The sequence below is a fragment of the Python bivittatus genome, unplaced genomic scaffold, assembly GCF_059951505.1.
Source record: "Python bivittatus isolate LINGU-HERP-01145 unplaced genomic scaffold, Pbiv_v1 ctg000700_np1212, whole genome shotgun sequence".
Taxonomy (NCBI): Eukaryota; Metazoa; Chordata; class Lepidosauria; order Squamata; family Pythonidae; genus Python; species Python bivittatus.
In genome coordinates, this window is record NW_028277098.1 from 76082537 (window position 1) to 76110440 (window position 27904).

General features: G+C 42.3%; 2 protein-coding genes across 12 annotated transcripts in view; both read left to right on the forward strand.

Annotated features, from left to right (window-relative positions):
• The window catches only part of RALY (RALY heterogeneous nuclear ribonucleoprotein), a 248357-nt gene that overhangs the window by 67590 nt on the left and 152863 nt on the right, over positions 1–27904 (forward strand). For 2 of the 11 annotated variants that reach the window (XM_088153548.1, XM_088153551.1), the window contains one exon: positions 26703–27018. The exons of the other annotated variants lie outside the window; for them this stretch is intronic. The gene's annotated coding sequence lies outside the window, so the exon portion shown is untranslated. The remainder of the gene's footprint in view (positions 1–26702; positions 27019–27904) is intronic. 11 annotated transcript variants of the gene reach the window in all.
• The window catches only part of LOC148214258 (uncharacterized), a 28673-nt gene continuing 1372 nt past the window's right edge, over positions 604–27904 (forward strand). Inside the window, exons 1-2 of the mRNA XM_088154028.1 lie at positions 604–843; positions 16306–26726. Of these exons, the coding sequence (XP_088010154.1) occupies positions 24025–26726 (2702 nt within the window). The 5' untranslated portion in view covers positions 604–843; positions 16306–24024. The remainder of the gene's footprint in view (positions 844–16305; positions 26727–27904) is intronic.

The window sequence follows — 27904 nt, forward strand, 5'->3', positions numbered from 1 at the left end:
TGGGACAGGCAAGGATCTTGAGATATGTTTATTACAAAATGTAATGAAGCTGTTTATGAAAGAATTACAGTGCCTGCTAAGTGTTAAATGCAAGCCCTATTTATAGTGATATAAGGGTAGGGGGGGAAATGATGCAATTGGTGCAATTCTGTCCCGGGAAATCAGGAGGAAAAGGATTTTCCATATTTAAAGGACATACATCTCTAATAAGACATAGGGGTAGAGCTGTGCTAGTCTATGATTGCAAAATTCAGAATGACTCTGTTAGCATCTTTCCCAACAAACAAACTTTATTAAAAGACATAAGCTTATGCCTTTTAATAAAATGTTAGTTGGAAAAGGTACTACCAGACCCCTTCAGATCTCTAGTAAGTTTATTGCAAAAGCCAACGAAGCCATTAGGAAATAATTCCACTGACTGCTATGTATCACATATTAACTTTCTTTATGAGATCAAGGTTCATATTCTTGAAACGTTTTCTCCTTGTGTGATAGGTGAAAGAATTCTGTCTTTGGATTGAGAGGGATGGTTTCCATCTGTTCCTTGTTATGGTAACAGACTAGTTGGTATCAGGGTGTTTGCCTCTGCCCCTGGCACGAGTAGCTCTTACATACATTCCTTTTCTCTTTCTGATACTCACTCCCAAACAGCAGGCTGCAGGGGAGGAACAAATAGCCCTTACTAGATCTAAACATATTGGATCTTTTGCACAGAGGTTTTGAAATTTGACCTAGGCCCCCTTCAAACCAGCCTGAGGGCTGCCTCAGTGGGAACGACTGCAGTGCCTGAAAGGAGTGGTGCCTGTGTTTTCCTCTCTTCCACAATCACCTCATTCTACTGCTGTAAGTTACATGACTTTGCTTTTAGCAATTACTGTCAATCAGAAGCAGGGGGAAAACATAATAGAGAAATACTTGTAGCACTTGTCTTTCCATAGTACAAATATACTGTATAAACCTTGTTTAATCTGATTTTTAACAGTCAGGCTCCAAGAAGAATTGTAAAGTTCAGTTAAGGTGCACCACCATGACAGAAAAACTAGGGCCTCTGCACATCAGCCACATTGTTTTAGCAAAGTCAAAAGGAGAAATATGCTGTCCAGACACATGTGAGACAAGTAGGTGATTTTGAGTCTCAGCTCACTTTTCTTATCTGGAAACTTTTCAAATAATGTATATGAATGCTTAACCCCTTCTATTATCAAAAGAGTGCTCAACTAACACTTAACAAAATAACTGTTAATTTCATTTTATGGGGAGGGGTGTTTTAAATAAGAAAATTTAAATTTTTGAGGACAGTCAGTATACACTTAGAATCAGCCCTAGGATGCATCTGTGTCCTAGTATCGTTTCTTAAAAAGGGTAGAGTGAATATTCCTTTCAGCACCACCCATTATCTGGGTATGGAATATCACACTGTTGGCATTGGCTCAGGAAAGCCTAAGTATAGAGCTAAAGAAAACCTGACGGCTTCTGAATTATTTGGAAAGGATCCAGGACAAAGGCAGAAAACTCCTCAGATGGGTTTGCTCTCTGCTGTAGCAAGTTGTATATGGCTTGGAATGTCTGGATGAGTCTATATACACTCCTAGCAGCCCAAAAAGATAGGGATACAATTCTGTTTATTAAGTGAACTGATCCCCGGATGATCAAATGTTATAGCTCTGAAGCTTGTGGTTATGATAAGCTGTAATCTATCTCCTTTTCTCCATTTAATCTACTCCATTTTTTCCCATTTCGAGGTAGTTTCTTCAGGCAAAAAAACCAAGCAGGCTGGTGCTTTGCACTCCTAAGCAACAGAGAAGGGGCTATGCTGTCATTTCACTGGGACTACTGTGCCCCTAGAAATAGTTACCAGGACCTGCAAACAGTTAAACAATCCTAACTGGGTTAGTTGGCTGCACTTCAGAAACAGGGCTTTCTGAAGACAGCTAGCTACAGTATTCAAATACTTCCCCCTTATCCACCGCCAGATTTAGTGATATTCATTGCAATAGGCTTTTTTTCAGTGGTGCAGATAGGCAGTTAAAGATTTAATGGTCTAAGAAAAAAACAATCCCTTTGAATACCTACATCAATTACTTGGAAATCAATATCATTAGTTATCAATTAGTTATTAGTAGAATGTGTGTGGATGTATGTATGCATATCTAACTATACACACCTGATGACGACAAGAGGTTGTAGTAACAAGCATTACAGTGCCTATGCCAAAATTACCCCAGAATTCATGCTGGGCTTGCAAGGTGGATACTGCCTGGGACTGGTAATCCTAGTTTATTTAAAGTATCTGTGAAGAACCAAACACAGCAAGAAAAACAGTAAGGCAAGAACATCTACAATATAGACATCAGGAGTGATGAAGACAGAATAACTATTATCCTACATATCGGCTTTGAAGGGTTTACCTATTAAAACATAGCTGGCCTTCATGCTAATCCTATGTCATCCAAGACATGCAGTGTGTATCATTCTGAAAACCTGCAAATGGATTTCATTCAGACTCATTAGGCCACTTTCAAATTGCTGTGTTATGGCACTTTCTCATCAGCAACTGACAAAAGTTTGTAGTTCAACTCTGTTAAAACAAAAACATTCTGAAATTAGTAGAAATGAGATTAGGCAATCAAAACTGCACCATTCATTTCCCTAGTTTGTTCAGATTAGAGCAGAACTTGTGGTTTGGGCCTCAGATGGTTGGTGGAGCAACATGTATTTTGGATTGGGGAAAGAAGCAAAAGTGAAAGGACAGCCCATGGAAGAAAAGGAGAGCTATATAGGGAGATGTGTGTAGATACCAGTTCCTAGTAAGTAGCAGCAGGAGAGAGCTACAGTCTGTGGGCTTCTTACAGGGGCATTTGAGTGACCATTGTAGAAACAGAATGCTGGAACAAATACATCTGTGGTCCAGCAGGGCTGTTCTTTCAGTCTTATGATCCTTAAAGATAAAGTCAGCCTCAGGTTTAGCTCATCTCATTAACAACTACATAGTCATGCTGATCTAGTTTTCTTGGGAACAATTTGTAAGTGGATAGCTATTAAGATTTTTTTTCTTTTGACTTTCCAATCTAGTCAGTCCCTATGATTTTCTGGTGGTCTACTTATACTCAACAATTTGAAAAGCTTGTATGACATTTTGGTTGGAAACTAAGAATCTCAAGAATTTTTATTATTATTTAAATGTGTATACCGCCTGATTCCCAACAACTCTCCGATTTCTGAAACTATATGCTACCATTTTTTTCTGGTTTTGTTTGCATATTTTAATTAAAATGTCCCATGCTGCCTGTATATTCCTTAGTATGCAAACAATAAGTTCAGATCTCAAGAGTTATAAAAGAAGGTAAGATATTGCTGGAGGTTTGAGAAGATCGTGGAGGATAGGACCTCTGCTGAATTAAATTAACAAATGGCCGTGTAATAGTGATTTGGGGGGCACTTTGGGTTGTAGGAATCTTGGCCATATGCCTTATAGTCCAGTTCTTGCAGCATCACTGCATGTGCAGGCATGTAAATACAGTGGGGCAAAAAAGTATTTAGTCAGCCACCAATTGTGCAAGTTCTTCCACTTAAAAAGATGAGAGAGGCCTGTAATTTTCATCATAGGTATACCTCAACTATGAGAGACAAAATGAGAAATAAAATCCAGAAAATCACATTGTCTGATTTTTAAAAAATTTATTTGCAAATCATGGTGGAAAATAAGTATTTGGTCACCTACAAACAAGCAAGATGTCTGGCTCTCACAGACCTGTAACTACTTCTTTAAGAGGCTCCTCTGTCCTCCACTTGTTACCTGTAGTAATGGCACCTGTTTGACCTTGTTATCAGTATAAAAGACACCTGTCCACAACCTCAAACAGTCACACTCCAAACTCCACTATGGCCAAGACCAAAGAGCTGTCGAAGGACGCCAGAAACAAAATTGTAGACCTGCACCAGGCTGGGAAGACTGAATCTGCAATAGGCAAGCAGCTTGGTGTGAAGAAATCAACTGTGGGAGCAATAATTAGAAAATGGAAGACATACAAGACCACTGATAATCTCCCTTGATCTGGGGCTCCACGCAATATCTCACCCCGTGGGGTCAAAATGATCACAAGAACGGTGAGCAAAAATCCCAGAACCACACGGGGGGACCTAGTGAATGACCTGCAGAGAGCTGGGACCAAAGTAACAAAGGGTACCATCAGTAACACACTATGCCACCGGGGACTCAAATCCTGCAGTGCCAGATGTGTCCCCCTGCTTAAGCCAGTACATGTCCGGGCCTGTCTGAAGTTTGCTAGAGAGCATTTGGATGATCCAGAAGAGGATTGGGAGAATGTCATATGGTCAGATGAAACCAAAGTAGAACGTTTTGGTCTCAACTCGTCGTGTTTGGAGGAGAGAGAATGCTGAGTTGCATCCAAAGAACACCATACCTACTGTGAAGCATGGGGGTGGAAACATCATGCTTTGGGGCTGTTTTTCTGCAAAGGGACCAGGACGACTGATCTGTGTAAAGGAAAGAATGAATGGGGCCATGTATCGTGAGATTTTGAGTGAACACCTCCTTCCATCAGCAAGGGCATTGAAGATGAAACGTGGCTGGGTCTTTCAGCATGACAATGATCCCAAACACACCACCCGGGCAATGAAGGAGTGGCTTCGTAAGAAGCATTTCAAGGTCCTGGAGTGGCCTAGCCAGTCTCCAGATCTCAACCCCATGGAAAACCTTTGGAGGGAGTTGAAAGTCCATGTTGCCCAGCGACAGCCCCAAAACATCACTGCTCTAGAGGAGATCTGCATGGAGGAATGGGCCAAAATACCAGCAACAGTGTGTGAAACCCTTGTGAAGACTTACAGAAAACGTTTGACCTCTGTCATTGCCAACAAAGGATATATAACAAAGTGTTGAGATGAACTTTTGATATTGACCAAATCCTTATTTTCCACCATGATTTGCAAATAAATTCTTTAAAAATCAGACAATGTGTTTTTCTCGATTTTTTTCCCCATTTTGTCTCTCATAGTTGAGGTATACCTATGATGAAAATTACAGGCCTCTCTCATCTTTTTAAGTGGGAGAACTTGCACAATTGGTGGCTGACTAAATACTTTTTTGCCCCACTGTATCTGTTGCTTGCAGGAGTGATTCTGCTTAATTAATGTGCTTGATTCAAATAAACTATGTTAAGGACATGGTCCTGGGGCCTCACACTCTTGTCATGGTAAAACCAATCATGTTTAAGAAGTATAACAGTCCAATTTAAAATTCACAGACCCTTTTTCACTGCAGTATCTTGTTTTTTAAAAAAAAAATTGAAGAAATAAATGCTTATTTGGAAGGAGAATTAGAATCTGAAAGTTTTCAAAAAGCAAATTACAGCAAGGGTGCCACTCTCAAACAACAAACTTGCAGTAGAATGGTAGGGAACAATCCATTTCTTTCAGGGATGGGTTGTAAGTCAGGAGTCTAGCTCAGCATAAATGGAATGCCCTCATTACCCGCTCCCCCCCCCCAAAAATGCATGCTTTCAATATTTGAGCTCAGGCAGGTGAAAGGCTGTTGTTAGGAGGGGGAGCCGGCCAGATAAGGCAAAGGAAGGGATGAAGAAGAGTACAAGGCAATCAGGACATTGTACAAAGGTATGGACCAGTGTCTTTCCAGCAACTGAACTGCTTGATCCACCATCATGTTCTCCTACAATGTGTAGATTTATATCTTATTCAGGGTGAGCTACCTGGCAATCTAAACTCACTTTCAACAAAAAGGAAAATGCCTAGCCTCTGGGAGGAATTTGGCCTCTGAAAAGCTGCTGGTGCTTTGTTTAAAAAAATATTTAATGAGTTTGAATCCCCTGTCCCTCAATAACTAACTAACTGAAGTGAAAGATTTGCAATAGAAAGAGCTACCAATCTGTCACTTACATATCTTCCAGGAGACTTAAAGAACCATATTCCCATGTCTTCAACTTTTTTAGAAAGTTTCCATGATTTCTGCACCTTGGAAAGATGGTGGAGGCTCCCAATCCCACCCCATCACAAGTTCACAAGAGTGATTGGTCATTGTTTCTTTTGCTGTGTGAGTGAAGAAAGGATGGCAGAGAATCCTGTTGATCATTGCCCTGAAACTATGCTGCATTACATTTTGTGAGGGCAGCAATGCTACATGGACTTATGGCTGAGGCATGGTAAAGGTAGGCAGTGGCGGCAACTCAGTTTATGTCAATACACTTTCCTCCCAACTGAAGGTCAAGAGGAAACCAGATTAAAGTGGTTATGTGGGTGAGCCCACAGAGTGATCTTAGAGTAGCAGTCTCTTTTCATCTAGAAAATGTCATACTACATAATTGTAGGTGCCTTCTAGATGTTATGGACTTCATATCCCATCATCATCAGCCAACATTGCCTATGGTAAAGGATTATGGGGGTGCAATTTGAAATATCTGGAGGCTCCAAGTTGCTGAATCTTCTGTTATATTATTTTAACACTGTAACATTTAAAAAGGGAACATATCAGTCAGGTCAAAAGAGCCATTGCTAAGTAACCAGACTATTTCAGGATGCTCCAGACCAGTACTCTTGGTAAGGTAAATCATCCAGAATAATTGATTTTCACCCACTGTCACTTCTCATTTTCATGGATATTCTTCCATTTTATCCTGGGGCTAAAAATAATTAAAAGTCATTGGGTTTGGGTGAGTCAAGGCAAGGAGGAAGTCCTCTTGCTTTGAAAGGGGAAATCTGATCCCTGTTGTGTGCAGCTGGTGAGAGTCTGTCAGTCATGAGCACAGCATGTGTGATAACTTTTTACTCACACTTCCTGGAACATCTTTGGCTAAAGAAATGCATCTTTTTATTCAAGTTGTACTTCTCCTTGTGTGTCTGGTGCTCTTTGCTGTGTTTTTGTCTCCCTGTCCACCTGTCTCAGATTTAGCCAAATGTTAGACCAGTATCCTGCTCCTAAGTGCAGAGGTATTCAGATGCAACCTTGGCCCCAGCAACACTTTGCAGACTGGCTGTGGCATTGTTCTGATGAAGGAATCAGTCCAGCTTATATGCACTCCAGCTTCTGTCCAATGACATTGTGTGTAATCAAAGCTCCCCCCTCCCAAAGTCCTTATATCAATGTTTGGATGTTCCCCCCCCCCCTTTTCTTTGCAGCCCTTGGAATTTGAAGAAGCTTTTTGAGATCAAGCAACTGGATTCAGTCAGAAAGAATGTAAAAGTCTCCTTCTGCGAGCCTCATTCTGTTTTCATTTCTTAAAATCAAAGTCATTAATTCTTTGAGGTATTCATTTGGCATTTTAAAATGTAAGCCTAATCATCTAAAAATATGAACGTGACAACCAGATTACAGAAAATGCATCTTTCATGAAAATCAATTCATCAGAGAGCTAGGAAGTGCTGGGATCTCCATCAGGTATATACACAGTGACAAATTTGGGTTTGGTGCTAAGCTGTACAGGAAAATGGAATGTAAAGTGCCCGTGACTCTCTCCTGTGGGCTTTTGATGTAAGATTCAGTTACTGTATTTTTTTTAAATTCATTAGGTTTATATCCTCCAAGACCAATACCTTAGCATCCATATTCCTCTCTTCCCCAATTTTTCCCCATAACAATTCTGTAAGGTAAGAGGATGAGAAATAAAGACTGGCCCAAAGTCACCTAAGGAGCTTCCATGACTGAGAATGGACTTAGCTTTGGATGTTCCAAGTCCAGGTTCAACATTATTAGTGAAGAATGTATGATGGCCTTACCATCTACACTCCAATCTCAGACCAGTCTTCAAAATCTGAAGACAGACAATGGAGAAATCTCATTTTTTCTTACTTCACATGACAGAATTAGTACTCCAGAAGCTAACTCATTGAAGATCTTGATCCAGGGAATCCAAAGCACCAGAACCTCATACACAGTCACAGCTTCAGCCTAAAAGAACTATCTCCATTGCTTTCTGTAGGAATGATTTTTAAAAAAGGAAGGGTCACAAACATCTATGCAAATGCATAGACCTTTGTGAGAAATACAGTAATTAAAACAATAACTTTATAATCCATAGGGGTTTTTTGCTTTAAAAAATTAGATATTTTTATATTCCTTAAATGTCCAAACTTCATATCACCATCATCATAATCTATTTGAACTGTTTCCTTCTTGATTAAAACAATAGTACAATACAAATGCAACATTTTTATTTATTTATTATTAAATTTATACGCTGCCCATCTCCCCCAGAGATTTACTAAAACAAAACTGAATATGTTGCCAAATACAGAAAATTACTTAATTTTCAAAAGCATCAGCTCCGTCAATGTCCAACATCAGATGCTGAAATAAAATCCAGAGCACTAACATAAAAAAATAACATCAAGATCCTGTTGGGCCTTAAGTACTTGTGTCAAATGTCCATCCAATATCCTATATCATGATTCTCAGAAGAGAAATGTACACAGTTCTGTAATAAACTGAACGCTGAGCTGGACAGACCATTTGCCTAACCCAGCATGATACTTCCTATTTATAGATGATATACCCACATTTTAAAGAGCCATATAACTTGTTCAATGTGCTCAAGTGGCTTTTCGGTTTGCATTTCTCAAATTGCAGCACCACATGCATGGCGTTTTCTTGGGCTGGATCATAGCTCTTTTCAAACTTCTGCTTGTTGTGTAGTCTATTAATGCCATGCATTTTTAAAAAAAGATATACCAATAACGGATAAATGTGTGTCTGAAATAAACATGTATCTACTTTCAGATACATAAATATAAATGTGTTGCTGAGCTGCTGGAGGCAAAACAATGAGCATGCCTGAGATGTGACCTTTGGGAAGCAATCCCAGAGGAGGATGCAGTCAGACAATCTTATGCCAACACACATCAGCTTAATACAAGCGTATAATGCAAGTCCTGGGTTTTAAAATAGAAAAGTACACTGAACCCTTGAATTCAGGGTCATTTTATTGCAGCAAATATTTATAGGACACAGCTTAGACACTATTATAGGGGCATTAACATTACACAATCAAGTCAAATAATCAAATAGTAATAATAAAATAAAATAATGATTTCATGCTTAATAAACTAAACACGTATTTTTTAAATATTACCACATAGCCCTGTACCAACTCAAAAAATGTGCTTAACTCCTAAACGTTTGACTATTCCTTCTGGAAGTAGTGATTCTGTTCTTGTACATCTAACTCTAGGAAGATTCCAATCTGACCACTGCAGGAAAAATAGGTGGGCTAGGTTTCAATCTAATGAAGGAAGACTAAATGAAAACAAAGGCAGAATCCCAAGCCCTGGTGTATGCAACTTTGATATTGGATCCCACACTCCAAAATGCAGGTGAGGCTAGGTAGCATGGCCAGAACCAAAACTAAGTGGGAAGTCTGTAAGCTCTCTTGTTTTCCTTCCACAGTATGAAAGAAACACAATGATCCATATTAGAAAAGATCCATAATTTCTTTCACGGACAACTGACTTTCCATGTTGCGTGTTGATAAGGTGATTCTCTTTCTCTCTGTATAGCACACAAATGAAGATGACAGAGATAGGGGGCATGGGAAGAGGACATGAATGAGAGAGAAACACAGCTGGCTAAATTGGGACCCCTCAAAAGCTGAATTAGATGTGTAAGCTGGTGGGTCCCTGTTTGGTCTTTAATGTCTCAAAGGGTGTTATACTATTCTCTACTGCTGGGAATTGTTCTCTGGAATTTTGGAATGAGATGCCATGAGGATCTGTTGCTCTTTGCTACTTAATTCCAAGTAATGAAGTTGTCAATATCCATGAACATTGCCTGGATCCAACAATGGGCTGGATGAGGGTGAACATAATGAAATTAAATCCAGACAAGACAAAAGTCAGCAGGAAGCTGACAAGGAGATTACAGTTCAAATCATTATAGAAGGGATTGTTTCTCCTAAAAGCTAAGGTTCATAGCTGAGGAGTTATTCTTGAGAAGAGTTATTTCTGAGGAGCATCTAGTATACTCTCACATCACACCACTATTATAAAATCTGCACTGGCAGCTAATTGTTTTCACAAACTTACTACAATAGGAAAGAAGAAGCTGTATCTCTGGAGGCCTCCTTTATTATTATTGCCAAGAAGGCAGCATCCATGGTTTGCATTGCCGCTATGCAGTGGCTATAACGCCTTCTTTGCTGTTGTTCTTTAAGAGCATTTTGCATTATTATTTGATTTTTTAAAAAAAAAACAGAAGTTTTACGACAAGTTAATATAATCACACTTAATGTTTCCCCATTACCAGGAGGCATGAGAGAAGAAGCTACCTTGTGCAAACTCCACTGACAGATCTTAGCTTTCATCCCCACCAACAGCCCCAACTTTTTAATTAAAGAAATATATAATTTTTTTTTCCCCGTGGGCAGCCACATGGCCCCTTAATGAGGTGTTATAGCTCAAGTCACACAGGCGATATTAACCATCTTTCCAATGCTGGCTGAGCTAATAATTTCATATCCTAATACCCATCTGAGCAGCTGAGATGTTTTGCATTTTTAAAATCTAGCTGCCGAGCTGAAATTAATGAGGGGGAAAAGAAGGACTCCAAACAAACCATGGAGTGACTGATTAGTTCTACTGCACAGCGACAACAAGACTTGTCATGGACACAGCCACTGACCTTTATTGAAACAGAACTGTATGTAACAGATAAGAATATTTAACAACAATTAATGTCACAGTACTACATGGGCCAAACTGACTCCACTGAAAATTTCACAGCAAATTGCTCAACCAGAAATGTCAGCCTTCTCATGTCAGCCCCCTGCCTATGATTCTAGAATTAGAGGGGCGAGGGTGGCAAGGAGCATGGAACCAAAGACTCTGAAGAGATTTAGCGAATGAATAAAACGTCCACCTGCTTACTAGACCGGGCCTGGTTATTTAAAAATGAAACTTCACAAGAAATTGACAATTAAGCCCAGAGATAAATAGAGTGAAACCACTTACCTCCAGTGTTAAATTTGGGACAGGTATGAGCCACCCCTTTTCTCTTTGTGGCTCGCTCATAAAAAAAAAATTAGCAGGTAGTTTTTTGCATTTATGGTGGCTCTCTATAGGATTTACCCACTGCGTGTGCACTTCAGTGAGTTGAAAAATCCTTTTCTGAGATGAATTTATTTCTCTTCTGATTGGAAGCAGTTCCTTATTCGTACTCTCTCCACTTGTGGAGTTTGGAGAAATTGGGACTCTTCTAATAGGAAAAGAGTAGGAATACTGGATTTTGGTGCCTTCATTGAAAAAAATAATTATTTTCTACTGACAAAGGTACAAACTGTGAAAGGAGAAGATGTTTGGAGTGTGATAGCAACTGCAATCAGTATTCATTCCAAAGCTGCTCTGAGCATCATTTGTTGGCTGAAAGGTAGAGTATGAATCCAGTTAAAACAAACAAATGTTCCTTCTTAGCTGGTCTGCTCTGCAATCCAATAGCCCTGAAGCCATTCATCTGCTCCTCAACCTTCATATGTGGCTATATCATAGCAGTATAGCCCAACAAATGTTGTCCATTTCATCTTGCAAATCTGGTTGTTATCTCCCATACAGAGTTAAACTCTTTTACCAGTCTTTCCTTTTTTCCCCAAGGAAATCTAAGATCTGTAGTTCTGAAGACATGAACTACAGAGTTAGATGTTCAGCTTGACTCTATAGATCCTTCAATTTCTTTGTCACTGTGGACTAGAGGTATATGAAAAGTGTCTTTCAAGCTGAAAACTCCTGATAATTTTATGAATACATCTATGTAGTTTTCTTGGAAATATCACAGAAATGGTTTGACATTGTTTTCTTCTGGGATTGTTTTTCTTTTATTTCCCAATCTAATTTATAGCCCTGATATTTCATTGGGGCCTCCCATCCAAATACTAACCTGCTTAGTTTTTCAAGTTCAGCCAAATGACCTACGTAGGTAGTTTGATTAGGAATTCAGTGGGACATTCTCTAAAGAGGAATTAGTCCCATAAATCCCAAGGCATTAACACATGTCTCCAGCTTGTAGTGCCTTAGATTCTCAGAATGCAGCCTATGTGATTGAGGAATGCAATTCTACTGCAGGCTTTACTATCTTACTATTTTGCTTGGATACATTCAAAAAAATAAAAATCTGAGCATACCAGTGCAATTTCCTTTTGTGTGTGTGTGTGTTGAATCTTTGCCCCCCACTTTTCCCTTCCCCCTCCCTATTAAATTATACAAGGCAAATTGTTGAAAGCTCTCTGGATTCCATGGGGAAATTGAGTTTGCTCCCCAGAGAACTAATTGGATTGAAAAACACATACCTATTTTTATAGTCAGCAGAAATCTCTTTGCAGCTCACCTCAAGTTTCTTGACTGGAACTAATACAAACTGCAGAGTAAATGAATTACTTCTTTCAATGCAAGGCACTCGTGCCTTCATTCTGTTGTGCAGCTGCCAGCTATTAATACTCAGCCAGAGTTAATAGACCTAATGTCACTACCAAAGTTTATCCAGTACTTTCAGTGGATAGGCTGCAGATATCTAATCTGTCCCAGTTGGCTGATCATCCTGGTCCTGTTTGCCATGATGTTTTTGAAATATTTGGCAGTATTTAAGAGGCTATGAAGGGAGAATAGGAAAAAGCTATATAGCAGATGCTTTTGTGTGTGAAGGGAAGCTTAGGAGGAACATATCTAGTCCTTGTCATTTATGAATTTGTTCATCCATAAGCTTCAGCTACACTATTTCTTTCTCCCACACTAATCTATTTTTATAACCAATGTGAAAATGCACACTTAAATACATGCTTTTGGAAGTTTGTTTTTTTTTTAAACATACACCTCAAAATACAATTTGATTGGGATTTTTTTACCTAAAATGTCCTCCAAGAACATATTTTCCAGGTAGTCCTATAGCTGCTGGATAATCTCAGTTTCAACTCATGCATAAATTACTTATCAGAATTTTCAAAAATCAGAATTTAATTTCCTGAAAGAGAAAAGACAACTCTCATGGTTTCCTTGGTATCCTAAAAGTCCTTCCTTCTCAGTATATTTTTGCAGGTAGTATCTTGGTGAGTCCATCTCCTGGCTCCTACAATCATTGCCCATTTATTGACTTCTCCTTCTACGTTCAATTTTCATTACAATGGGAAAGCAAAGTAGATGGTGTTCCTCTTTACTTTTGCTGTTCATACAGTTGCTATGGGCAGAAACAACACAAAGGGTGAGGAAGAGGCTAGGGGCCTCTGGAGATCTTCAATGGATTATGTGCTGGTATATGTGTCTTACAAGTAGAAAGGGCACATGTATTACTTTACATAGAACAAACCATTATTTGAAAGCATCCTCTAATTCAGATATGGATAACACAGGCTCTATAGATGGTACTAAACTACAACTCCTGGCATCCCTCACTTTTGTTTACAGAAATTGGGATAAGGTGAAGCAAGATTATTCTTTCTATGCTTAGAATATTTGTTTCTTCAGACATCCTCTAGATGTTTCTGGTTTATGGCAAAATATAAAAGACTCCAAGTTTGGAATCTGGCATCAGTTTGTGAAAGACATTCCATATCTGTAATGGTATGTGATAAAGATCTTGAGAAACGGGGTAAAGAGGTGCTGCCTAGGGAATGGTCAGATAAGAGAGGGCATAGCCTGCAGCTGCATAATGGGTGGAGAAAGAAGCTCAGAAAGGAACCTCCCTAGCTTCTCAGGCTGTAAAGGAGATGGTTGAAGATTTGTATTTTCAGGTTTGCAAGACATCAGCCTTCCCAGGTAGACCAGACAGGAAACACAACCAGATGAGCTAATTCTACTTATTGTAAGGCTACATTAACAGAATCTTGCAAGTTTGAAAGTACAAATCTCCCACCATCTCCTTTACAACCTGAGAAGTTAGGGAGAGTCCCTTCTGAGCCTCTTTCTCCACCCATTTTGCAGCTGCAGGCTATAGCCTCTCTTATCTGACCAGTCCCTAGGCAGCATCTCTTCACCCCATTTCTCAAGGTCTTTCTCAAATTCCATTAAAATATCTTAATTGGCAGTAGTAATTCCTGGCTGAAACTGAGCAAATCTTTCTACTTATTATTGTTGATAGGACAGCATCCCTTCTGGACCTGTCAACAATCATGCTTATTTCCAAAATGAAGATGGGGTTAGGGAAGGAGAATGAGACATTCTGGACTAAATTTCCATTATGTAATGAAAGTGAGAAATTATTTTCTTTGCTTCCATTTTATTCATGATATGAGGTTTCTATGGAAGATTCCATAGCATAATAGGATGTCCATAAAGCGCTAATGTGATTTTAATTGTGATGGATGCAACAGTTAATTAATATTACAGCTTTGCACTGATGGAAAAATATCACTGAGTTCTTCCATAATGGATCTGACTGGCATAAAATTCATGTTATCACACTTACGGAAAATGCTAGAGGGCATTTATGGCAATTGTTTTCCTACTCACTGCTTCCACTTACTTGGCTTTTTCTTTTTCTTTTTTTTTAACATAATAGCAATACATCCTTTGAACTTTTGGCAGTAGTGTCATGTTTTCTTTAATTAATTTGGGAAATCATCATTATTTCTGTTGCTGATGTGTACAACTATTTATTACAAAGCATGTTGAAAAGGCAGAAAAAATGTGTTGTTTGTTGTTTTGTGCTCCCTGCTGGAATGAAAAGGAAAAACGAAAGAGATGTAACCCAAGAATGGAGAATTTGTCACCTGCCAGATGTTGTGGACCTTATTTTCAATTCCAAACTTCTCTACCCAGTGTGGTGAATGGAAAGCAGTTCTACAAGCTGTCCCTGACTCATTCCCCCACTGGATGACCCTAACAATAACTTAACTACATAACATACTACCAATAAACTTGCTGACCATAAAAATGTCTTTCCAAAACAAGTGTGGTTTTTTAGAGTAGAAGAGCCATCAATGGCTCTTGTACTTGTATTTATAATTGCCTGTACTTAACCCAAAATGAGAGAGAGAATGATGTAGAAAGCAATTCAGGCAGCACCCAGCAAACATTGTAAGAATCTTTTTTTAGTTCCACAAAGTTCAGAACTCCTTATATGATCGCAACTACTGAATAATACACAACAGAAGTTAGAGAAAGTTCTACTTAGATTGGAAAATTCAAATACTGAGTTAGAAATGAAAAAAGGAAAGGAATGCTAAATAAAATCATTGTGAACTAAAGATAAATTAGACTGAATTTTTCTCCCCCCAAGCTGTAAGTGCTTGAGGTATAACACTGTAATGAGCAGTTTTAAAAAGAAAAATACAATCACAGGTTTCATAAACACAGTGTAGTCTTATTAACTAATCCAGAAAGTATAAAGAAACAGATTCAAATGAGAATGCATTTACACATATTAAGGGGAAAGTCTGATGGAAATCAATTGTATTTATTTATGACTAACTTATATAGGATTAGGCTATCAATTAAACTAGAGCTTTTGCTGATATTATTGATTTTATATGAAAAGTGTATCAAGCCATTGTACCAGTTTGATAAATAGGTGAGAAATCTTCTGATGTGAACTCAGTTCTAGAACATCATAATTTTATAAAGAAAAAAGAGCGTGCGCTGACAGCATAACTTGATTTAATCATTCAGATATCAGCCTAGGTCACCTCAGACTAATTTGGAGGCCTCAACCAACATGGTCAATGGCACAGACTGTGGGAAAGGTGATCCAGGATATCTGAAAGATTCTCGTTTGCCTGTCATTGTTAAGGGCTTGTGAATGTGCATGCATAGAAAACTCAAATTTTGAATGTCATTAAAAAAAAAAATGGAACTGTTTAGAGCCAGCTATAATCAGTAATTATTGAATGGGGGTATTAGAAAAACAGAAAGATCTATGTGAGGAAGAGGCAATCTGGTGCCTTCCAGATATTTTGGACACACATCCACAATTTTTCACTTTGATTATCATAACTGGAAGTGATGGAAATTGAAGTTCAAAATTTCTAGAAAGCACTAGATTGTCTATCATAAGCTTTATGATACGCTTTTGAAAGGGGCTTTTAATAGCAGCTTAATTTTCAGAAATTAACATCAGTCTGATTATTTCTATAGCATAAAAAGGTTCACATGCTAAAAGCACAATGAACAGACAATCTTTTTTGTGGTTGATTTATTTGTTTATTTTATTAAATATTTACATTACCTATCAATAAAGTCTTATAGCAGTTACATTTTAAAAAAGAAAGCATTGCCATGCTTAGACTCAATGTGATCTTGATATGAAGACTGCACTGCACTGTTACAAGGAATGGCAGTGCATTAAATTTCTTTTCTTCTGAGCAGATGAGATATGATCTGAATATAGAGGACACTGACATCTGTCCTTGCCTGTGGTCAGATCCCTTTCTGGTCAGACTGTGGATTATGGACACCCTGGATTTCTGTGAGGGTGCAGGATCCGTTAGAATGAACCACCCCATTATGGAGGGTTTCCAGAGGCATTTGGAAAAATTTCCCCACAATTTGGCTGGCAGATCTACTACGTTACTGGTCACCGTCTGGAATTCAGAGTGAAGAGAGCGTGCTGGACAGACTGCTCCTGTGAGGCCTCTTCCCGGTCACTAATCCCAGCAACTTCCTGGTTCTTCAAGGTGATGAAGCAATAGAAATGATAGCTAAAGTGACAATGGAGAGAGAGTTGGATTCCTGTTGTGGCCCCATCCACTGGAACAGCATCCCACCAGAGATACAAATGGCAACCCCTCTCCTGAAGAAAGCCCTTCAGAAAGCCTTAAGACCTGGCTCTGGTCCCGAACTTGGGATTAATGTGTTTGTGGAGACCCTGTCTTGGTTTACTGTTACCTCTATGGCTGTTTTTAGTCTGGGCCTTTGTTTTGTTTTGTGTTTTTAACTACAGTGGAACCTTGAGTTACAAATTTAATCCGTTCCGTGACTCTGGTTGCAACTCGAATTGGTCGCAATACGAGGCAAATTTTCCCATAAGGTTCAATGTAATTACCGTTAATCTGTTCCGGCGTCCGCGGACCACGCAGCAGGGGTGGAAAAACGGCCGCGGACCACATGGAACAGGCAGAAAAATGGCCACGGACCACATGGAACGGGTGGAAAATGGCCGCGGACCACATGGCACGGGCAGAAAAATGGCCATGGACCACATGGAACGGGCGGAAAATGGCCGCGGACCACATGGAACGGGAGGGAAAATGGCCGCGGATCCGGTTCGTAACTCAAGGTGGTTCGCAACACGAGGTAAATTTTTGGGGCCGGAGCTGGTCGTATCTCAAAAAATTCGTAAGGAGGGGCGTTCGTAACTAGAGGTACCACTGTATTTTTAATAATTTTTTGGATTTTGTAAGCCACTATCAGCCCTACAAGTAGAATAGATCGAGAAGCAGATGCCACGTAGGCCTAAACCTTTTATTAGAATGGCTATAATAACAGAATCTTGCAAGTCTGAATGTACTTCCCCTGCTCCCTCTTTTATCTTCATGTGAATTGGGGGGCACCTGGCTTAGGCATTCTCATAAATCTCTATCTTCATATAGCCACATTTATCTCTTTATCTGTTCACTGCCTTGGTAATGATCTTCCTTCTCTCTGTCAAGGCCATCCTCTGTACAGCTGCCCAGAGTCTACTGGAGTAGATGTATAAATCTTGGGCAGACAACTTTTTGGTGGCAGTGAACCCCATCTAAATTTCTGGGAGGAGAAGATGAGGATTGTGGTGGGGCAATTATGCAGGATATGTAAGGCCAGGATTTTTGCGGGGGGCGGGGTAGATGAGGGTACTTTATTTTTTTATTTTTTAACCAAGTTGAACCTGGGGTACCTGTGAGGGAATGAAGTTGGGATTGCTGTCTGAGTTTGGGAAAAGTAGTTGCAGCCAGGCAGAAATGCTTCTCACCCCATTTCCCTCATACATTCATTCATTAACTCACAACTTTACTCACAAGCATCCAAGCTGGCATTCCAGCTGCCTGAAATAATTGAGCCACATCTGGTGTTTTCAAGAATGTGCCAACATTCAGAGGCAGCCTCACCCCACCCAGGCCCTTAGCTTAGAAAAGCAGATGCTGCGACAGAGTGAGGAAGGTGTTTGTGTAAGAGAAAAGGTGATAAGCAAACAGCATACAGACAGGGAAGCAGAGGCGATGTCTGGAGATTGGCAGCTATTACAAGTTGGCAACAGGACTATTATTCAACTGCCAGGACCACAAGTTATGGTGAGCAACATATCCTGGTGGGAGTCCTGCCTGGAGCTTGGAGCTTTGCCAGGAGTTCAGTAGCTATTAGAACAACCACACTGAAGCAGCACCTCATCCTAACTAGAGTAAGAACATTTGGAAGGAGGCAAAGGGTGTATGCCACTTTACAGACTTATAGACTTTTGCTTGAACTGAGTATTAAAGGACTGAGTATTAAAGTCATATTTGCACGGCAACATCACCTTGCAAGTCCTAGATGAGTAGAGAGCAATAGTCTGTTGTTGGGGAAGGTGTGTGCTGCAATAAAACATTTTTTTTTGCTATGCTATGCCAATTTGCTATGCTGTGGTGCATCCAATCCTTGGAAAGCAAAGAACTCTCACAGTACCCAATTTGTATAGTTTTCATCTCAGAATGAGGGACTTCATGCCAAAGCTTCAATTGTGGTTGGAAGAGATTCTCATGTCTGTAAGAAAGTAGGGAAAGCATGCCGAACGTGGCTTCTGGAATTCTTTCCAACCTTTACCAGCAGTCACTATAGGAGGCATCTACTATATATACTAATCTGAATTTGTGCATACGTGATTTATGAGTGTGTTTATGAGGATCTAATCAGGGCAGGTGCATATGTGTTGCCTCTGTGTGTGTGTTTCTACTCTCCTCTTACGTTGCATCAGTGTGCTTTTGTCTGTATGTGTTACTGGGAAGTACAGGGTGGACTATACAGTATATAGTTGATGCTGGGTCATATGACTGGGAAGAAGAGAAAAGGGGGGCTTAGAATGGAGCAGTCAGCAATATTCTGAGCTGCTGCTAACAGAAAGTTGGAATGGAATGATGTACAAAGGCTCAGAACTCACTCTGTCCATCTGCAGGATAACATGAAGGCTCTGATTGGTCCTAAGGCCTCAGATAGCCCACTCTGTTACTGATACACATATAGAAACTATTATTATTACAGTTATTAAGATATAAATACTATACTTTTTCCCATAGCAGGAAAACTGACCCAGCAAGTCTATTTTTCATGAATTCCCAGTTTATTGTCCCCTTTAAGCATTCTGTTGTCCCTTCTTACAGTTCCTTAGTTTAAACCAGACTGGACAAATAGTGGATGTTTCACATACTAGATGACCATCACTGAAAAGTAGGTCGTATGGCCATTTTAAACCTGCATCTCCTTCTCCACTCCTTGTCTGTATATTCAGATAGTGGAGGCATGTTTTGGTACCTTTGTAATGGGATTCTAATATTGTATTGCGTTTATAATACATCTCTAACAAGGCTGAATACAAAATAATTGGGAGGCAGGGTCCTTGATTATCAGACTGACACACTGAACTTGCACTTCAACAATTTCATCAAAAAGGGCATGGGTCAGTCTGCTTTCTCTCTCTTGGACTATCCTATTTGGGCTGGAAAAATCTGAACCCTCTTTTTACTGCCATCTAATGGTCATCCAGATTTTTGTAGCCCAAATTTTTTGTTTTGCTGTGTTTAATCAGGTATGTAGAAAACATCTCAGGCATTAAAATCAAACCAACCTGAGTAATATTTGTCAGTCTTTCCATTATATCAATAGGGAGCCAGTCTGTAATCAGAGAATGAACACATATTGTCATTGTGAGATTGAATGTCTGGGGTAGCATTGTCTTTGCATCATAACAGAACGGTCTTCTATGCTATGGTCAATAAAGCCAATGTTCTTCATATATTGATAATTTCCAAATGTTTGATATATAATTTGACATCACATTTTATTTATTTTCTGTTTGCATACCACCAAAATTACAAAGCATGAACATCTTTAAACTCCATACCTCTTTCCTATACATATTAACAAGGAATATTAAACCAAAACAGGAGAATAGCAGAACAAACTCATCTAAAGATGGGGCGTGATTATGCTGTGGTCAGATCATTATCCATATAGCTGTGGCTTGTCACCATTTCTGACCTTTGCAGAGTGAGTAGACTCATCAAGATGGCACCCACCACCTTTAGAACAGTAGCCAAAGGAGGCATCTATAGACTAAACAGAATGTATGTGTACATCATGACTGGGTTTATTTTTTAAAAAATGAGTATATCTGTTGGGGTCTAGCATATGTATTGCATCTGCATATGTGGGTGTATGTGTGTTTCTATTCTTCCTTTGGTTAGGTGAGGGTTTATTATTATTATTATTATTATTATTATTATTATTATTATTATTATGGCTGCATCCTTTTGAAACAGCCTTTCCTTGGTGATTCATGTAGTGTCCTTTCTCCTCACATTCAGGAAAGCAGGCAAGACTGAACTTTTTTGTATCACTTTGCATCCTTAAGTCTGTTGCTGGAGGAGAGATACCAAGGAAATGTGGCCTTATGACTCTATGTATCTGAGGCATTTCATGCTTCAGCTGTATTTGTTTTATGTACTTGGTTTTGATTTTAATTGAAATATTGTAAACTGCCAGGAATGTGGTTAGAGTATAGCAGTCTATTAGTTAAAAAAAAAAAACCCTAACAAAATAAATGTGTGTATAAGTGTCCCCTCTTCATTTTACACTGCCAGCATAATGTGGTTGACAGGTGCCCTTTCCAAATATTATCTGTGATCTCCAATACAATAAACCTGAAATGCATCCTTTACTGAATTAGTCATAAGAGACCCAACGTCCTTTAAGATTCTTAACCAATTAATTGGTAATATGTGTATTCCAACTCTTTATTCCAAAGTTCATACACATAATCAATCATCAACTTTAGTAACAGTTTTTAAATCTCTTTAAAAGTCCTATAGAATTTTAGGCAATCCAAATGCACCTCACCATATTTTTTTTGTTTATTTAATAAATGTATATTCTGCCCAATTAAAAGACTCTGGGCAATTCACAATCCTTAAAAATATTGAAATAAAGCAGTGCTATAGTCTCCATAAAACTTTAAAGTAAAATTCAAAATAAATGCCAATGAAAAATAAAACTGGAAGTTAACATCCAAACAGCCCAAGGAACAAACAACCACAGTCCAAATGCCTGCATCACCAATTCTTTTGTGGATGACACAATGCACACACAGTATGCTTGTACTTACTCTAAACAGTCTTTATTTTCCAGAGTTATTTCTTTTCTATCCTTATTTCATTATTTCTTACTCTTATCCTACATGTTTATTGCTATCCTTCTTGAACCCTGCCTTTCTATTTCCAAACCTATGCTTCTTGGTTCCTGTTCTTATTTTCTTAAGCCTGTTATTCTGTCTGTATACCTATTTGTTCAATCCTTATATATTCATACTTGTATTATATATTTCATTCTTTTCCTATACACTTATGTCTGCGTGGATGGGGAGGAACTGAGTTGTTTCCCTCCCTGCCCAACTCTCAGATGCTTTCAGCTGCCTTATCTTTGATTGCCCTTTTTCTGACCTTTTCTGTTGCTGCAGAGTCACTTATGGTCACCGGCACTGCAGGTTGCATGACTTGCATTTCTGCCTGTTACTGGGACTGCTCTGCTACTGTACTTATTTAGTGGTCATGGGTGGAGAGTGCTGGGCTGGTTCTGTCCCTTTTGCTGCTGAGTTTATGCACTTTACCGGCTTAGCTGGGCTGGCTCTGCTGGCTTGATGAGACTGGCTTCATTGCGGTGGTGGTCACTGATCAAAGGAAGGAGGTGTTGCTGATATTTCCCTGGGCTTTTTCACCCCTTCCCCATCCAGCCACTGTGTTTCATTTAGCCTTTCTCTCCCTTCTTGCCTCCACACTGCTCCTGCAGCCTCCTCAAGCCATTGCCAAATCTTCTTTTCCACTAGCTCACACCTTCTCTTCTTCTGTTCTTCACTAATCTAAATGCTCTTCACACTGCTATTTTATGCCTGTCTGTGCCGGCTACTACACGCCACATGGAAAAGTAAGATGGTGTGAGAAGGCAGGGAGAAGTGAGGGCCTCAAACGAACCATGTTTGCTAGGGGAGAGCGCTGTGCACCATGGGGCAGCCTTGGGGGGGTGGCAGGAGGGAGGATGGGCAGAAGGCACACTCGCACCAGAGTGGAGAGGGACGGCAGGAGGGAGGAAAGACTGCAGGCAAGAGGCACGTTCGCTCCAGAGTGAAGAGAAACGGCAGGGGGCGGCTGTCGGGTCAAGTGGGGATTGGAATGTGTATTGCGCTGATTGGATTCGGAAAGTGGAATGTCTGCGGTTTTGCGGTTAATTAGCGGCGCTCCGGGGCAGTAAAAAAGGTGAGATTGTGAGCCAAGCCCTCGTAGGAGGGGGAGGACAGATAGGGGGTATAAAAACCTGTCAGACCTTGCTTCGGGGTTCCTCCATTGCTGCGGGAGGGACCCACCTTTGCAAACGTGCCCAATAAAAACTTCTGTCTACTGGACAACCGAACCCGTGTCTGTCGTTTTCTGACAAAATTGGCGAGCCAGCCAGGAGTCCTCGACGTGGACCGGACTGTGGGGAACCGGTGAGTAATCGGCCGTAACACCCCGTTGAGGTGTCTCCCGTTTTCCCCGGAGTCAGGTCCAGGACGGGACTCCAATCGCCAGTCAGACAGAAGTAAAGAGGAAGTCGGCCGACGAGGGGACCTCTGGGAGGTCTGGTGAGTACAACCTACCCATAATCTCGGGGAGATTAGCGTGGTTACGAGGTGTTGGACGCCGCAAGGGGACAGAAGAGTCCGGGACCTTCTGTAAGGTGGGAAACGTAGTCAGGAAGGATGGGTAAGGCGCAGAGTAAGAGTGTAAGGCCAGGGGCCAGTGGGAAAAACGCAGTAGGGGGAATCCCCACGGATTCTCCATTAGGACAATTGTTGCAACAATGGGAGACACCCTGGTTGTGTCCATTCACCAGGGATCTGGAAAAACCGACCATGATAACTTTGTGCACTAAAGAATGGCCAAAATATCCACTAGTGGACCCCGAATTCCCCTACCATTGGGATACTCTTGGAATCCCCAGTAATTACTGGGTGACCCAACTAAAAAACTACATTGTGGAACATAAAATGTTAACACAGGAACCCTATGTGGAAGTCTGATTCCATGTTCATTGGGAGGGGCCTCGACCCAAGTTAGCCAAAATTTTTGTCCAAAAAGAACAGGAGGATGAGGAGGACCTCTGGCTGACTGGACCTCAATGGGGGCCGCCACCTCCTCCTCCTCCTCCTCTTCCTACCGCTCCCCCTCCGGCGCCCCCACCCTATCCCGGGCTGCGGAAAGAGCTGGACCAGCTGAACGAAGACATTCAGAACTTGCCCTTTAGTCTAAGGTCGGCCAGTGCCTTCCCCGTCCGGGAAGTCCCGAACAGAACGAATGCACAGGGGGTGACCGTCACCAGTTACGTAACGGTTCCCATCAAACCCAGTGAGTTGAGGGAATTAAAAAAAGACCCTCCCTCGTATGCAAGAGAACGCCCATACCGCCGCCGAACAATTGGAACTTTTTCTCGGCCCGGTGGAATACTCCTGGGGGAACTGAATTACATTTTAGCCCACCTCTATACGCCAGAAGAGAGGGGCCAGATTCGGCGAGCTGCGCTCGGGGCTTGGGAGCGAAGGAATGCAAATGTCCCAAATGCCCCGGCCGCGAATACTAAATTCCCTCTGGCAGACCCAAATTGGGATCCCAATAATGCTGAACATCGGGAGAACATGAGAGGAGTTTCCCCCTGTACGACTAGGGGGGTCATGGTTCCCCAACCGGGACCCACGGGGAACCCTTGGTAAACATCACGGTGGGTCCCACCGGCGAGGAACAGCAGTTCCTCGTGGACACCGGAGCCTCTCGAACATCGCTGTGCCAACCGATCCCAGGGATTGCGAAATCCCGGGGCGCGTCGGTATCGGTGATGGGGGTGGGAGGCTCTCCGGTCAAGGCAGACGTACTGGAGGGAGTAAGACTGGAGTGGAATGGGAAGGAGGTAACTGCAGATGTGTTACTGATCCCACAGGCAGGAGTGAACTTGCTGGGAAGGGATCTAATGGGTAGTCTAGGAGTGGAGTTGTGGAATGTGGAACAGGCAGAAAGGATGTGTTTGTTGCAGGAGGCGGACGTGGAGGTTGTGAACCCTGAGGTATGGGCAGGAGAAGGGGGGGCGGGTCGGTTTCGCATCGCCCCAATTAGCATCCCCTTGAAACCGGGGGTGACTGGTTTGCGGCAAGCCCAATACCCGCTGTCCCGGGATGGGAGGTGTGGGCTGAAGCCCATCATAGATGGGCTGAGGCGGCAAGGGCTGTTGGAACCAGCTATGTCCCCCTTCAACTCCCCTATCTTAGCTATGAAGAAGAAGGACAATAGTTACAGGCTGGTGCAGGATCTGAGGAGGGTCAACGATTTGGTCTTGGCCCGGACCCCGGTAGTGCCTGACCCCTACACTTTGATGGGGAAGATCCCTCCCGGGGATCGGTGGTTCACGGTGATAGACTTGAAGGATGCTTTTTGGTCATGCCCTCTGGCAGAAGAAAGTAGGGATCTGTTCGCTTTTGAGTGGGAAGATCCGGAGACTGGGAGGAAGCAACAACTGAGATGGACGGTGCTGCCCCAGGGGTACACCGAGAGCCCCCTCTTGTTTGGACAGGCATTGGAAGAGAAACTCCAGGGGTTCCGGGCCCCTGGGGGTTCTCGGGTGCTGCAGTATGTGGATGATTTGTTGGTGTCTGGAGAGAAGGAAGTAAAGGTGAGAGAAGACTCAGTGGCTTTATTGAACTGGTTGGCTGAAGAAGGATTGAAGGTGTCAAAAGGGAAGGTCCAATTTGTGGAAAGGGAGGTCAAGTATTTAGGACATGTACTCCGGAAGGGCGAGAAGTTGATTGATCCTTCTTGGATACAGGGGATAATGCAGTTGAAGCCCCCTCATACTAAAACGGAGGTGCGGCGGTTTCTGGGTCTAGTAGGATATTGCCGGCTATGGATAGATGAGTACATGAGCAAGGCTCAGTTTCTGTATGAGAAGTTGAAAGGATCATCTGACAGGGTAGAATGGACAGACAGGGACACAGAGAAGTGGGGAGAATTACGAAGGAGCCTGGTGACGACCCCGGCTCTGGCTCTAACGAACCTGGCCCTCCCCTTTCACCTGTACGTTACAGCCCATGGGGGAACCGCCATTGGAGTGCTGACTCAGAGACGGGCTGGGAAATATCAACCAGTGGCCTTCCTGAGCAAAGCCCTAGAACCAGTGGTGAGGGGATGGCCGACTTGTGTGCAGGCAGTGGCTGCCTCTGCTGTGCTAGTAACAGAAGGAAAAAAACTCACTTTTGGGAGCCCCGTGATTGTCCATTCACCCCATCAGATCTTAAGTGTGCTTAGTCAGCAGGCGGCTGCTTGGATGACAGAAGGGAGGATGTTGAAATATGAGACAGTTCTCCGGATAAGTCCTGATGTGGTGGTAGGAACAGACAGGAATTTGAACCCAGCGGAGTTTCTTGCGGGGGAGCGGAAAGAATGGGAGCCGGCGGAGCACGAGTGCTCCACCCTGTTGCAGCTGCAAACAAAGACCCGGGAGGACCTGCAGGAGGTCCCGCTGGAGGAGGGTGAGGTCTGGTTCGTGGATGGGTCTAGCCGAGTAGAGCAGGGACAAAGGAAGTCAGGGTACGCGATAGTGACTGCGGAGGGAGAGACAATAGAGAAGGGGGCACTACCAGCGGACTGGTCGGCTCAGCTGTGTGAAGTGCACGCTTTGAAACGGGCACTAGAGTTGGGAAAGGGAGTGTCCCTCACCGTCTACACAGACTCGCGATACGCCTGGGGAGTAGTGCACACTTTCGGGAAAATTTGGCTGGAACGGGGTTTACTCACAACTGCTGGGAAGGAGGTGAAAGCTCGGCAACTGATAGAGGGGATGATGGAAGCTCTTCAAGAACCCGACAGGATTGCAGTGGTGCATATAATGGGACATCAGAAGGGGGACTCGATGGAGGCAAGAGGGAACCGACTTGCTGATCGAGTAGCAAAGGAGGCAGCGGAGGGTGTCCCCATTGCCATCATGATTGCAATCCCCCAGATAGAAGAACCTCCGACTTGGACGCCGGGGAAGTTGGACGAGGTGCTGCTGGAAAGGGAAGGTTGCAGGGAGGAAGCAGGTCATTGGGTTACAATTGAGGGGACCCCAGTAGTGAGCCGTGCTGACATGAGGGGGATGGTGGAGAAACTGCATGAAGGGTCTCACTGGGGGGTGCAGGCTTTGGTAGACACTGTAAAGCCGTGGTACTGGAGCCTGGGGGTTCGATGGGAACTCCACACCCCTTGGCATCCTGACTCCAGTGGGAAAGTGGAAAGGGCCAACGGGGTGTTGAAGCAACATCTCACCAAACTGGGATTGGAAACAGGGCTACCTTGGACAAAGACACTTCCGGTTGCCCTGCTTCGAATGCGGACAGCCCCTCACAAGGATGTGGGGGTCTCCCCATTTGAGCTGATGATGGGAAGACCTTTCCTGGCTCCAATGGGAGAGCCTATCCCCGAGCTAAAGGATGCCTTCCTGAGAAAGTATCTCCTGGTACTGTCACAATCTCTCTTATCTTTAAGAAAACAGGGACTCCTCGCTCAGCGGCCCCCCTTGCTGGAAGACCAACACCCCCACAAGCCAGGGGATTGGGTCCTGATAAAGACATGGAAGGATGAGAAGCTGAAGCCGTCTTGGGAGGGACCATACCAAGTTCTCCTGACAACTGAATCAGCGGTTCGGACCCGACAGGGGGGTTGGACCCACTACCATCGGGTTAAGCGAGCTCCCGACCCCCGACCGTGGACTGCCCAACCGGGAGACGGACTCAAAGTAAAACTTAAAAGGAACTGAACTAAGGCAGGGGAGGAGATGACCAACATAAAGGCTTGCATCCAGGTTATTCTGTTATGTCACTGCTTAGATGCTCTACAGCACAGCTCTAACAACAATTTTTTTGTAGAATTGGCACAGACAGCTTTGAACAGCACAACTTTTCGTGTGGGGCAACTCTTGACTGTGAATGGTGTCACCTCCACCTGTTTCTTTGGAATGCCCATCAGCTTGGAAGCATTGAAGAATGTTACTCAGATAGCGAATATTGATATCACTGGGGATGATCCCCCGTGGGGGGGGATGTTCTATCATTTTGGGTCTTCTCCCACACCAAGACCCTGGACTAATCAAAGGCAAATGGCTCTAAATCTCTTGGGGATAACCAATGCAACTCAATGTGTATATTTCAACAATACCCAGAACCGGACCCCCCATTGCCCTCAAAAGGTCCTGCTTTCACTTGTGGAGGGGTCTATAATATCCCTTATGCCTCAACCCCTCTATACCTACCTAAAGGTTTCTTTTTGTTATGTGGACATGAAGCTTACACCTATGTTCCAGCCTATAGTTCAGGGGGCCCTTGTGCCATAGGGCGCCTGACCTCTCTATATGCCCTGCCTCCAATGCAAGCGCACCCATCAAAAGAAAAAAGAAAAAGGGAGCTGCCATCTGATTGTGAGAGTGATGTGACACTCTTGTCCGAAACAGAAGCCATGGCTCTGGCCCTCTCCCTAGTAGGGGTTCCTGCACTAAGCGGAAGAGCTTACCTGGACCTAAGGAAGGTGGCCTGCCTCCTGGCTAAAAGTGTCAACCTCACATCCTCCCTTATTGCAGCTCTAACTGAAGAAGTGACTGATATCAGGACTGCAGTCCTCCAAAACCGGATAGCTATAGACTATCTCCTATTAAGGGCAGGACAAGGCTGTGAATCTTTTCAAGGTCTTTGTTG